The sequence below is a fragment of the Panthera tigris genome, chromosome C1 (assembly GCF_018350195.1).
Source record: "Panthera tigris isolate Pti1 chromosome C1, P.tigris_Pti1_mat1.1, whole genome shotgun sequence".
Lineage (NCBI taxonomy): Eukaryota > Metazoa > Chordata > Mammalia > Carnivora > Felidae > Panthera > Panthera tigris.
The window spans coordinates 190,095,571-190,109,424 of record NC_056667.1 but is presented as its reverse complement, the minus strand read 5'-3'; the positions used below and the strand labels follow the sequence as shown (position 1 = coordinate 190,109,424).

The following is a 13,854-nucleotide window of genomic DNA, read 5'->3' as shown; positions in this document are numbered from 1 at the left end:
CACTAAGGGATTTGAAGTCATCACCGTGTAAGTATTCATCTGTTTTCTTTTGTACCTTCCATAAAATAATCGTGCAGAGTAAGAACCTAATATATGCCTATTGAATGTTAGATTCTCTCTAGTCAGGCCTATAGGTCTTACGGAGAGAGGGATTACACCTGCGTCGTTTTAATTTGGCATTTACTGAATACTTTACAAAAATCAATTCTCACAGCTTTGAGAGTAATCGGAGCAAACTCGAGGTTCACCAAGATTTGGACGTCTGGAATATAATCACAAATCTTATCCCAAAATATACTTTTTCCAGTTCATAAGATGCAATATTTTTAGCCTGGCGTTCCTTATTCACTGAACATTTCTTCTGCTTTTAAACATTGTTTTCTTTCTTTTAAAATTTGCTTCTAGAGATACCCTCATTCTCCACTTGACAAGGTCATGGAAGATCTAGACGAAACATTATTTGAAGAATTTGAGAACTACTCCTATACCCTGGAATATTACCCCTCAGAGTCTGATTTGGAGGAGAAAGCCCCCCTGGGACTTGTTCACTGGATCTCCCTGGTGTTATACTGTGTCGCATTCATTTTGGGTATTCCAGGAAATGCCACTGTTATTTGGTTCACGGGGTTCAAGTGGAAGAAGACAGTCACCGCTCTCTGGTTCCTCAATCTGGCTATTGCGGATTTCATTTTTCTTCTCTTCCTACCTCTGTACATCTCCTACGTGGCCATGAATTTCCACTGGCCCTTTGGCATCTTGTTGTGCAAGGCCAATTCCTTCATTGCCCAGCTGAACATGTTTGCTAGTGTTTTTTTCCTGACGGTGATTAGTCTGGACCGCTATATCCACTTGATCCATCCTGTCGTATCTCATCGGCACCGAACCCTAAAGAACTCCCTGATAGTTATTACATTCGTTTGGTTTTTGGCTTCTCTAATGGGTGGTCCTGCCCTATACTTCCGGGACACTCTGGAGTTCAATAACCACACTCTCTGCTATAACAATTTCCACGAGTATGATCCTGACCTTACTTTCGTGAGGCACCATGTTCTGACCTGGGTGAAATTTATTGTTGGGTACCTCTTCCCCTTGCTAGCAATGAGCATTTGCTACTTGTGTCTCATATTCAAGGTGAAGAAGCGAAGCATCCTGGTCTCCAGTAAGCATTTCTGGACCATCCTCACTGTGGTCATGGCCTTTTTGATTTGTTGGACTCCTTATCACCTGTTTAGCATTTGGGAGCTTACAATCCACCACAGTAGCTATTTCCACCATGTGCTTCAGGCCGGCATCCCCCTCTCCACCGGCTTGGCATTCCTCAATAGTTGTTTGAACCCCATCCTCTACGTCCTAATTAGTAAGAAGTTCCAAACTCGCTTTCGGGCCTCGGTTGCTGAGATACTAAAGCACACGCTGTGGGAAGTCAGCTGTTCTGGCACCGTGAGCGAACAGCTCAGGAACTCTGAGACCAAGAACCTGTGTCTCCTGGAAACAACTCAGTGAGTTATCACTCTTCCACAAATCAGTGCAAAGCTTTTATGTGGGTCCCCTGACAAATGCTTTCAGGTTATTTGGTTCCAAGGTACAGAACTAACCTTATCTTTTTGTTGTTATTTTTAGTCAATTTATTGGCATTACATTTTTGTGTGGGTATAAACCTTAGGAAAGATCTTCATTTTCTTCCCCCCCTGCAACTTAAATTATCTGTCATTTTTGCTAATTATACCATATTGGATTAGTCACCACTGGTGACACAGTATCAGCTATTTTTTTAAATCTTAGTAATTTGGAAGTCCTAAATCTTAATATTAAATATATGATTAACTCATTTCAAAAGTGTTAAAATATGTGCTTAAGCTCACTTCAGTTTTGCACAAGGAACTTATTAGACGTGTCTTAAAAATGCAGCATGTACTTAATTTCTTTATTTCATGAAATCTATGTATATACATTTATAAATTAAAGTAATGGTTATAGTAGCTTAACACATTGTGAACTATTAATGCCTAGTGAAGTGTCCCAAAAGCTAGTTGCTTAAAATTACAATTTATTACTATTATATCTCATAAATCTGAGTCCGAAATTCAAATAAGGCACGGAGAGATGGTTCATCTCTCCACTTCACAAGGTCTGGAGCTTTAGCTGGACCGGGATGACCCCAGTGGCTGAGGTTGGGAACAGCTTGTCTTCTCTGCCCTACTGTCTGTTCTTCCCTTCTTCTCTTCTCTTTTTTCTTCACAGCTTTTCCAGCATGGTACCTTGGGGTAGTCAGACTTCTTATATGGCACAGTTTAGGGCCCTAAGAAGCCAAGGTGGACATCTCTAGGCCTCTTAAAGTCTATGTCCGACCCCTGATGCAGTACCACGTCCACTGTACTCTCTCGGTCCAAGTAGCCACTAGGTCAGTTCAGGTTCAAGGGGAGGTGACCCCACCTGTCAATGGGGATATGCTCCTATCCTTAATCCCTCGTGGTATCAGTGTACTTAACATTTTTGGAAAACTCTGGGTATGTGCAAGTATGCATGACATTGCTGTAAACGTAAAACCCTGACATCTAGATAGTAGGTAGGCCAGCCCAATCTCAGAAAGATTTCAGAAAAAGAAAGCATGTGTGACGACATAGTGATATATTTCTACCTTCTATTCCTATAACTGTATTGATGTAGGCACCAGTACAAGACCAATGAAGTATACCTTTACGTCAGTGAGTGACCTCTTCATGGTGCAAATCTGTTGCATTTTAGACGGTAATGGTATTTTGCCTTCTATCCATTTATTCCTTTAGCAAACAGGTGAATGTCTAAGGGGTATACAGAGGCATGTGGCACTTAACAGTTTAGAAAGTCTAGAGATCAAACCTGCATGAAAACAATGCCAGAACAAGGTAGACAGTAATAAGTGCCAGAAGAAAGCCAAGAAAAGTGTAGATTGTTCAGAGAGGAAAGAGCACCCAGTATAGAAGTGAACAAACATTGGGGTTGCTTGATTTTGGGGTTTCCTGAGGATCCTGTTCCTGTCCCTTGTCTCTGCTGGTATCCTTGTCTTTTATGAATACAAACTCTGTTACTCACTGCAATTTTTAAAAGCATTTAACTTTCCATATTTTCCGGATTTTATTTTGAAAATTGGGAGGAGGAGATGTATTATTTCTTGAGTCAGTATCCTTTTTTATTTCATCTCTCAGCTTTTGGAAATGCTAGTCTCAGATCTTCATTGGCTCTGTCCTTTACTGTTGGCCCATACAACAATCAGATCTGGATTTGGAAATTATTCCCCCAAAATGTGTGGCATAGCTCAGCATATCCCAACCTGTCACTCCCAAATTTCATGGTTTCTGCCCTACCCAGTATGGAGGGAGGGTAGGAAGAAAGGTACTCATTGTCAGTGTCTGCCCCCTGTACCACGAGGGGTTAAGAGATTCCACTTGCCTTCAAGGGATAGGCCTTGATTTCCGGATCAGGAGAAAAGCTGGAGGATCCAAGACAAAGAGAACTCTATAGGCTCATCCTTAGCTCGAGCAAATGGAGAGATTCTCAAGGCTGTTGGAGAAAGGAAGGGTGAGAACGCGGGAGAGGATTAGGCAACCAAGGGCAGAAGGAAATTATGGAGCAGGAGATGTTACTACCTGGTAAGCAGGAGCTTACCAAGGGCCTATAAAAATATTTGAGATCTTTGGGTGCCTGGGTGGCTCAGCTGGTTAAGCATCCAAGTCTTGGTTTAGGCTCAGGTCAAGATCTCCCAGTTTGTGGGTTTGAGCCCTGCATCAGGACAGCTCAAGGCCTGCTTGGGATTTCTCTCTCTCTCTCTCTCTCAATAAATAAACTTCAAAAAAATCTGAGATCTTAAAAAATAGTATTGGTTCTAGAATACAAAAAGAGAAACTTGAAAAGTCAAAATTAATAAATAATTATACGTCTATAAAATACACCTTTATGTCGGCCAAATGAAATATTTTGTAATTATATAAAAACTTACATTTAATATGGGATTTCAATATGTTTCAGTGTTTGATATGAAAGGTAGGGCTTCCAAAAAAGAAAAATGCTTTAAAGAAGGTCTACAAAGGTCTTAGAGGGATGCTGAATTCATTTTAGAATCTAATGAAAGTTTCAGGTCCTTTCCCTAGAAACATGCTTTTTTTAAAAAAGGTAATCTGGGACACCTGGGTGGCTCAGTCGGTTAAGTGTCTGACTTTGGCTCAGGTCACGATCTCACAATTTGTGGGTTCAAGCCCCATGGGGGGGGCTCTGTGCTGACAGCTCAAAGCCTGGAGCCTGCTTCGGATTCTGTGTCGCCCTCTCTCTCTGCCCCTCCCCTGCTCACTCGTGCTCTCTTGTGCACTCTCTCTCAAAATAAATAAACATTAAGAAAATTTAAAAAAACAAAAATTCTCTACACGTAACATGGGGCTCGAACTCACAACCCTACAGTCAAGAGTCAAGTCGCATGTGAGACTGAGCTAGCCAGGAGCCCTTCCCTAGAAACAGGCTTTTAAAATAGCATTCTTAGGGGCACCTGGGTGGCTCAGTCGGTTGAGCGTCCGACTTCAGCTCAGGTCACGATCTTGCGATCCGTGAGTTCGAGCCCCGCCTCAGGCTCTGGGCTGATGGCCCAGAGCCTGGAGCCTGCTTCCGATTCTGTGTCTCCCTCTCTCTCTGCCCCTCCCCCGTTCATGCTCTGTCTCTCTCTGTCTCAAAAATAAATAAATGTTAAAAAAAAAAAAATTAATAAAATAGCGTTCTTAGATCCCAGGCTAAAAACTCTAGTGTTAGTAGCTTTGATAATCGCTGATAGTAACAGGAATCTGCTAGGGGAGAGTAGCAAGCAGTACAAGTACTTCCCAGCAGAAACAGGAGTTAATTTTTTATTCTCAGTTTGAGGGTAGATCCAGGAAGTAGCATTGGGCCTGGGCCTGGGGACTCCAAGCCTCCTCCCCGGATAGTTGGAATCTGACTAGTGAAGCTTTCCGGGGGTCTAATGATTAGGAGCAGGATTGAGTGACTAAAAGGACAGAGGCTGGAGGAGAGGACAGGCACTGAACAATTAGGGAAGGGAGTGAGGGAGTTCAGTGCCTAGCTGGCAGGACAGTAAAGAATCCAGGCTCTCGGGGACTGAGGCAGAGACCCAATGAGTCAGACCTGCCTCTTCAATGGATAGAAGCTGTTTGAAGAAGGCAAGTCCCAGGGCTTCCAGAAGTAGGGTATCTGGATTTGAAGTAAGGCCCTCACACATCCTAGCTCTGTGACCTTGTGGCTACATTAATTCAAATCTCTGGACCTGTTTCTCCCATCTCAAAATGGAGATAATAGTGGTACCTGCTACGTTGCTGTGGAAATTAAATGAGTTGATGCAGGTAAAGCACTTAGAAGGGTACTTAGCTCTATAAATAACTTGATCACTATTAGCTGGTATTAATCAATGAAATTCTTGGCACCTTCTGACAGAGTAACTGCTTAGTAAATATTAGATCCTTTCCTCTTGGATGAACGTAAAAATCTCCTAGGAATCATAGGGGAGCTACACAGAGAATTTAAAAACAAGACAGTATAGAAGTTCTATAAAAGACTGCGTCCGGAGGCTGCAAAGGGTCAGAAGCAGAATAAAAGATATCTTGAAAGAGGTATTTGAAGTGCATCTTGAAGAATGACTGCAATTTTTTAAAGTGCCGATGAGGAAAGAGGCATTTTCAGATAGGTGACACATTAAGGGCAGATGTACAGAGGTTGGAAAACAGGCTGTGATCAGAAAAAAAGAGAATATTCCCATTTTGTAGGGACGGAGGGTGGATAGAAGTTTTACAAGTTGGTGTCAGGTTTGAATAGTATCTTACATATGGGCAGTTCTTTTGGGGATGAATTTGAGAAGTCCCTGGACATTTTCCTTTGATTTTTACTTTACTGAAGTTATGCAGGCCAGTGGCCTTCCAAACAACAGATGGTCATTTGGGACATTTCTGGAATGCAACTATTATTATCCATACAGAGCACGTAATGAGAGAATGTTTAGCAGTCTCAATATCCATTTTAAATGTACCCTTATGTGACTTTATCTTCTCACTCTCCTTAACTGAGGATATGCAGCAAGGGTCACATCAATGAAATAGGATTAAATTGTCTAAAAGCAGGGATGAAGAATGTTCTTCGTTCTATTTCCAACACGTTACCTGGCCAAGACCTGCGTTTCAGTTTCTCTCTCACTAGGTGAGTCGTCGGGCAAATCATTGCTCAGAGTTGTTTCCTCATCTAAAATGGTAGTAACAGCGTCTGCTTTATCTCATAGGCTTGCAAGGGGGTTCAAAATGGACAATGTATATGAGGCATGTATTTTTTTTACTTTTTTATTGTAAGGACAAAAAATTTGCCATTGCTAAATTGTATTTGTTTGGGGGGGTGGGGGGTGGGGAGTACACATATATCCCCAAACATGAACACCAAGGTTTTTGTATTTGTATTTGTCCACAAGCCTATCTTTTCCTAATAGGGAAAAACTCCAGTATTTTTTAATCTTGCTAGCGTCTGTTACTTTTTAATTATATTGTCCATAAAGTATTTCATTGAGTATACATGCCGTAAGTTAGCCGTTTTCACTTATGTTAGGGTTTTAACAGCCCTTTGCTTCAGAAGCTTCCATCTACACCATCTCCAGGTCAAAGCTGTCTGCCTTTGTCATTATCTGGCTTGGAAACCTTCAAGTCTCTGCCCCACGCTGCCCTCACAGGAGCCAGGCTGAATGTACAACCTGACCCCACCCTAATACCAAACAGATACTGCAAAAACCAGCCAGATTGATCTAATTGCCTCCCAAATGTGTCACTGTCCATTCTTATTCCTGCCTTTATCATTCTGCTTTTTACCCCCCCCCCCCCCCGGAATTTTCTCGTGTTTTCTTTCTTTTGTGTGTGTGGGTTTCCTTTTTTTACAAATTACCAATCAAGGTCCATCCAGCTCAAGTCCCAGCTTCTTTAAAAAAACTTTTCAATTCTAGCCTTCCCTGACCCTCTGAACTTTTTTTTGGATTACTTGCCTAATCACATAATGACTAATTTTTAACAATTTTATGTGTTTGAGACAACTCCCTATTGTAGTTTTCTTAACTCTTTTGTATTTTTATAGCATCTGACAGGATACTGAATGAATCATTTTGAATTGCCACACGGTTCCCAGCCTTGTGCTAGGGATGCTGAACATGAAAAATAAATATGGTCTGAGTTACTGCAATCACTTCTGGGGCGTCAAAAAAAAAAAAAAAAAAAAAAAAGGTGGCCTCTTTTATCTTAATTCTCCAAAGTCAGAAACAAACAAAAATATCTCATTTTCTATGTATACATATGCTTTCTGCGCCCCATGGCTCAAAAACAGGTCGCTCGGTATATTGGCTCACATGAAATGTGAGCATTGCTTCCAACAGCAGAAAACTGAAGGCCATCGAAAGCTCCAATAAACAGACCAGTGAAATAAGCTATGAGACAAAGGATTATGTAACTATTAGCAAACCAGGAAGCTTTATAAATACAATATGGAATATCCAAGATATAATTTCCAAGACATCCAAGTCTATTTCGATGGACAAAGTAAAAGGTGCAGAACACCTTGCATTGTATGCTACAGTTACTCTATGTTCAGACTAGTTTTGGAAAGACCTAAGGACTTGTTGACATTGATATTGGTTGCTTTTATGGAGGTAAACAGGAGGCCTGGGGGTGGGGGGGTAGGGAGACAGACTTCACTGTATAACCCCTTGATTTCTGAACTATGCTACTGTACTATTTTTTAAAATAAAAATTAAAAGATACCAATAAAAATACTTGAGGCTGTGAAGATTTTTAAAGTCACATGTTTATCATTTTGAGATTTGCAAGACAGCTGCAGTTTGAATTGACTAACTCCTTTTACTTTTAACCAAATTTTTAATCATTAGTTTTTATCAATATGTTACATTTTGGCTGAGCTCAATCCCTTTAACATGTCAACGATTGTGAATGATTTGGGGCTACTATTCACCAGTTGCTACATCTCGATCTTTCCATAGCAACAGTTCCATAATCTCCAGGCTCTGGTTCTCCAGAAAATGAAGCACTGCCCTCTGCTGGCTCTCATAACACTGACAATTGGAAAATTCCTCATGAGGGTAGAAATACTGCTTAGTGCAGATTGTAGTCATCAATACATAGAAGTACTGATTAAATACATTTTCTTTCGAATGTAAACAATTTCCCACATGTAAAGTGGTCTCCCATATAATTTTTTTTTAACGTTTATTTATTTTTGAGACAGAGAGAGACAGAGCATGAACAGGGGAGGGGCAGAGAGAGAGGGAGACACAGAATCCGAAACAGGCTCCAGGCTCTGAGCTGTCAGCACAGAGCCCGACGCGGGGCTCGAACTCATGGACTGTGAGATCATGACCTGAGCCGAAGTCGGATGCTTAACCGACCAAGCCACCCAGGCGCCCCAAGTGGTCTCCCATATAAAGAAAGTCCAACTGAGAGGAAAAGAATAGCACTGTCTGGTTTGGCTAGGAAAATTCTGACCTCAAACATATCATTTCATCTCTTTGGTCTATAGGGACCACAAAAATAAGACTTCAAGATATAATTCCTAAACTCTTTCATAAAAACTACGGTAAAAAAAAAAAAAAAAAAAGGCCAAAGGTTGCATATATTCCAAACTATGATGCGGCTGCTTCCGGTATTCCAGGAAGTCAAGTATGCTGGACTTAGACATACTGCCTTCATCTCAGTATTTACCTGCAGCAAGACCGCAGTATGGAAGTCCCTTCCCAACAGGTTCTCATATTTCCAAATCCAAGTAAAATGTGCCACTCGGTCCCCACCTCCACACCCAAGCCAGGCTTATGAACCACAGCCTGGGAATCAATTACCTGTAAACACCTTTCCCAAGACACACTGCTACTCAAAAACCACACTGCCAAAAACCCTTAAAACAAGCTCTCCCTTAACAGTCAATGAGGCATTGTTTTCAACTTGCAGCATCTGCCTGACGAACGGTTGTTCTAATTTGTGTCAAATTTGGGAATCTTTCCCTGGAGCTGATTTCCCTCCTCGGGGTCAGGTGTCCCTTTAGTAACACTGCACACCCCATCTCCGATCATAACTGCTTTCAAGTGGAATTTGTTAATTGTGTGAAGTTTCAGTCTCAAGTAACCCCCGACTTGAAGATCCTTAGGTGACAACAAATTACAGTAAAACCTTGTACTGCGAGTAACTTGTTCTGCAAGATGAGCAAACATTTCTCAATTTTAACTTGATAAACGAGCAAGGTCTTGCAATACAAGTGGTATATGGTGCCAAACGTCAAATCACAACTAAACCAATGGTTCTCTTTCTCGCTGCGGACCGTGGGTGATTGTCTCCCACGCTCAGATGCTTGCTCTCAGGCTGCGGTGTTTGGCAGAAATCAATTTTTCATTGGAAGTGTGTCTGGCACTAGTGTATTTTTTTGTCACTTCAAAGCACCTCTACCTCTGGGCAGTCCTTTGCTTGTCCATACAAGAGTAAGCTTAGGAATGCCTTGCTTCATTCTAGGTCAGGCTGCCTACAGATAGAGACCCTCTGCTGCCTTATTGCCAATTACATTAAATACGTATATGACAAGTCTCTCAACATTGTACTGTAGTTGTGGTGCCTGGGTGGCTTGGTGGGTTAATTGTGTTTTGACTCTTGGGTTTCAGCTCAGCTCATGATCTCAGTTTTTGAGTTCGAGCCCCACTGGGCTCCGTGCTTACGGCGGGGGGGGGGGGAGCCTGCTTGGGATTCTCGCTCTGATCCTTCTTTCAAAATAAAAAAACTGTACTGTAGTCAACATTCATTAGTGATGGTGAAAGTCATCCTACACAATAACCCTCCTCTCTCACCTCCCTCACACCAGCCATGAGGGTTTTCAAAGGTACATGCAAGTTAATTTTTCTTTGTATTTTGTATTAAATTACAGTACTGTAACCCTTTTTACATGAATGTTTTTGGGTTGTGGAACGAATCATCTGAGTTTCCAATATTTCTTAAAGGGAAATTTGCTTTGACATACAAGTGCTTTGGATTGTAAACATGTTTCCAGAATAAATTAAGCTCGCAAACCAAGGTTTTACTATACTTCGTCTGCAATTGAAGTCATTGGTCCATCTCAACACTTAATTCCCTTTTCTCCAATGTTTCATTAAGTATTCCAGCCAACATTAAAATACTCCCAACATCCCCACTGAGGAAAACCAGCCTGGGTATTAACTTGGTTAACTCCCTGCAAAAGTACCCAAGGTCTGAACCATTATAAACCTGCAGGGCTAAAAATCTAGCAAAAAATTTATCCTTTTTTTTTTAATTTTAGAAAGTGCCTGCACACATGCACAAGCAGGGCAAAGGGGCAGAAAATCTTTTTTAAACGTTTATTTTTGAGAGAGCATGCGGTGGGGGGCACAGAGAGAGAGGTAGACAGAGGATTCAAAGCAGGCTCTATGCTGAGAGCAGACAGCCCTACTGGGGCTCAGTAACCATGAGATCACGACCTGAGTCAAGTGAAGACACTTAACCAACTGAGCCACCCAGGCAGAGAATCTCAAGCAGGCTTCATGCTCAGGGCAGAGCCCAACATGGAGCTCCAACCCACAACCCTGGGATCACAACCTGAGCTGAAATCAAGAGTTGGGCGCTCTACCAACTAAGCCACCCAGGCACCCCTCGTCAAATTTCTTAATCCAAAATTTCCACAAGTGAAGTTTATAGAGTTTCTTTTGAAAACAAGGCAAATAGGAAACTTGCAATATTGTGGTCAAAGTGGTACCCTCATGCATTGGGTCCAGAAACTATACTAAGATCGAGTCCATTTCTACTAATTTGGGCTAAATACTAACAATGTTGACCCAAATTTATATTTTTGAATTACACATCCATGGAGTTTCTTCCCTCAAAATGGGAAAAACATAAAAACCACCCCATGTAAGAGTCAGAGTCAACAGTTGTCTTCAAGCTTTTATTCAAGGGCAATTGTCTACAACGAACGTTAGATCTTATTAAAAGCAGCCACGTCCATGGACTGCACATAGTCCTCAAAAGCAGTGATCCGCTCCTCCAGCATATCTGTTCCGACTTTATCATCTTCCACTACACACTGTATTTGAAGTTTTTTGATTCCATACCCCACGGGAACTAGTTTAGCTGAAAGAGCATCAAGAAAAAAACCTTAGAAAAGGCCTGTTCTTTGACAAAGGTGGTAATTATGCAAACTCCAGATGCTATTTTCAGAAAGTAAAGACCGAACTCACAAGAGCCCCAAACCAAGCCGTCTGCTTGAATGCTCCGGACGCACTCCTCTAGTTTTGCCATATCTGTCTCATCGTCCCAAGGTTTCACATCTAGTAAGATGGAAGACTTGGCAACAAGCGCAGGTTCTAAAAAGAGCACAAACAGCATCACTCAGACACTCAATTACGTTTTTCATTTTAGTCGAAGACATTTTTAAAATCGTCATCTGTTTTCCGGTGGGTCATCTCCTCAGCCCAACAAAACCACAGAAGTCATCTGTTTGTCACTCACATGCCCACTTTCTGTCGTGCTAAGAAAGAGGTATTTAATTGTGTGACAGTTTCTTTCCCACAGAGGAATGCCACAACTGCTACCGTAAGAGCGGCTGCAGACCAGTAGCTGTGGAAGTTTTATGAAGAGCCACCCACACGGGTTTCAAAATACTGACCTATTCAACAAAGGAGGAAATTATTTTGGCGAGCAAGCTTCAAATGAAATTACTCACATTATTATAAAATTAAAGCAGCACAGATTATAAGATGACCTACTTTTGGCTTTCTTTGACTCATATTGTGCAAGGCGTTCCTCTCTTAGCCGCTTTGCTTCTTCACTTTCCTATGAAGAAAAATTAAATTCATTTCACAAAGCTGGTTGTTCCTCAGCTCAAAAGCGAGCGGACCACCACAACAAAGACCAGTCTCATCAGAAAAAAGCAAATCCATCACGAGCTCAGCCGAAAGATGGTGATTTGGTTTTACTCATCATTTTTAAGTCAGGTAGGTAACCAAGTGGTGAAACCAGAATTCAAATCCAGGCAATTTCACCAGAGCCTACAACTAAGCTCGACATACGTGTCCATTTAGGTCATACCTCCTCATCATCAGAACCGAAGAGATCAATATCATCATCGTCTTTACTGTCTGTAGCTCCACTTCCTGTGGTGTCTTCCACGTTGGCAGGGCCATACTTGCCCAAAGCCTTCTTCACTCCTGGAAGGCTTGAAAAAAGAATTTAAGTTCGATCACGATGAGGTGGGTACGATGTTCTTTTTCAGACCATACACCAGAACTTGTTTCCATCCCTATTTATCAATAGAACCCTTTTGTACTACGAATTTACCCCTAACCACTCCCAGATAAACACTTTTGCATCTTTACCTCCTCACCCAACAAACATTAGTAGCATGTGAGACGTGATTACATTCAATACTCACTAGGATTTACTCTTTCAGTATGAGTATTTCAGTTTGAGATTTCATTAAGTACGCTCAGTTCCATTCTTAGTGAACTGGAGTCCACTTCCCCAAACTTCCACCCTTGTTGGCAGTTTCAGAAGAATGGCCAAGTACTGAATGAATGAGCCACCCTCTCACCCCAGAGGTGGGCCCCCCAGGTCAGGGTCGAGGCACATTGTCTGGGCAGTGTGGGGAAAAGTTGAACTGCTGTTGTCCATGTTCTACCTGTTCTGTGAAAAAACGGAGGACTTCAGTCTCTTGGCCTTCTCAAGTCACAAAGATACTTAGCTCACAATATCCCAACAAAACTAAAGTAGCCTGGGTCCCATGTGGTCAGGTGTTAAATCTTGGGTTTAAGTTTAGGAAGCATCCTGCTCTTCAGACAAATACCAAGGTAATCTTACCTGGCCTTTTCCTTTTCGTACGACTTGATGTGATTATACCAACGTAGGGCATGATACAGGTCGGCAGGTGGGGGGCCGGAGACTGCTTCAAATACCGCCACGTCTGCTTGTGATGGCACATACCTGCCGCGGACGCAAAAATAATTACACTCGCCTTTAAAAGAAATAAAAAAAAAAAAAACACCAACGCCAGCAAATAAATGACAAACGCCACCCCTGTCTAACTTATTCCTGGGAACTGGACCATTTGCTACCTGGCAACCCAAGCTGCCCGGTTTTTCAGTAAACTCCCTGAGATCAGGGACCACGTGTTTGGTCCTCTGCGCTATCCCGAGAAATCCCTGCTACTTGGTGGACCTCAAAGATTGTAACCTCTAACCCAGACCTACAGGCTTACACTCGCTAACCGAGTAAACCCGCGGGAAAACCCGGCTGAACCCCGTCAACGGAAAGAAAGCACACGTTTAATCCCTCACCCCTCGCAGCCCCGCTGCCTTTCCCCCAGCGGCGGCAGAGGCCGCGCCACGTGGCCCGACCGCAGGAGCCCGGCCCCAGCCCGAAGCCCGTCCTCACCCCTCGATGTAGCTCTTGTCCGCCAGGTAGTCGTTGAGCACTTGGAGGCCGGCGGGGGTTTTCAGGTCTCCAAAACCCATGGCGCCAGCGGATCGCGGAACGGGGCAGCAGCGGGGGGGAGAACGCGAGCGCGGGGAGCGAGCGCCTAGCGCTAAAAGGGAAAAGGGGCCGCCGGAGGCCGGAAAAGGCCTTATATAGAGACGTAGGCGTTTCCCTCTGCCGCACGGGGCCGAAGGTTAAAGGTCAAAGTACGTTAATCTCTTCATCCTCAATGTAAAACTGGGTGGCTCTGAATTGAACGGCCCACGTGCTATTAGCAGGCCTTTGTGTTTAGAAATAAACTCATACAAAAGGGTGTTTCTTGAATAAGTACCGCGCGGCCCCGGAA

General features: G+C 42.7%; 2 protein-coding genes and 2 non-coding genes across 6 annotated transcripts in view; 1 reads left to right on the top strand and 3 right to left on the bottom strand.

The window, feature by feature from the left end:
- The window catches only part of CMKLR2 (chemerin chemokine-like receptor 2), a 33,826-nt gene extending 30,158 nt beyond the window's left edge, over positions 1–3,668 (top strand). For all 3 annotated transcript variants that reach the window (XM_007089952.3, XM_015541011.2, XM_042995159.1), the window contains one exon: positions 406–3,668. In XM_007089952.3, the coding sequence (XP_007090014.2) occupies positions 436–1,503 (1,068 nt within the window). In that variant the 5' untranslated portion in view covers positions 406–435 and the 3' untranslated portion in view covers positions 1,504–3,668. The remainder of the gene's footprint in view (positions 1–405) is intronic.
- A 7,301-nt stretch (positions 3,669–10,969) lies between these two features.
- On the bottom strand, positions 10,970–13,826 carry EEF1B2 (eukaryotic translation elongation factor 1 beta 2). The gene is made up of 6 exons (XM_007089955.3): positions 13,467–13,826; positions 12,894–13,016; positions 12,126–12,252; positions 11,804–11,870; positions 11,276–11,401; positions 10,970–11,168 (listed from the first exon to the last, which is right to left on the bottom strand). Exons 1-6 carry the CDS (start codon positions 13,544–13,546, stop codon positions 11,014–11,016), a joined length of 678 nt encoding a protein of 225 aa, XP_007090017.2. The 5' UTR covers positions 13,547–13,826; the 3' UTR covers positions 10,970–11,013.
- Positions 11,530–11,662, bottom strand: LOC122241755. The gene has a single exon (XR_006221978.1). It is a non-coding gene; the product is annotated as a small nucleolar RNA SNORA41 (small nucleolar RNA).
- On the bottom strand, positions 11,951–12,028 carry LOC122241752. The gene has a single exon (XR_006221975.1). It is a non-coding gene; the product is annotated as a small nucleolar RNA SNORD51 (small nucleolar RNA).
- Positions 13,827–13,854: the final 28 nt, after the last annotated feature.

Coding starts and splice junctions, on each gene's coding strand:
- EEF1B2 (XM_007089955.3), bottom strand. CDS start 13,546: ATGGGTTTTGGAGACCTGAAAACCCCCGCCGGCCTCCAAGTGCTCAAC. Junction 13,017..13,466: donor GACAAGAGCTACATCGAGGG/GTGAGGACGGGC, acceptor CGTCCGCGGCAG/GTATGTGCCATCACAAGCAG. Junction 11,169..11,275: donor CGGCTTGGTTTGGGGCTCTT/GTGAGTTCGGTC, acceptor ATGCTCTTTCAG/CTAAACTAGTTCCCGTGGGG.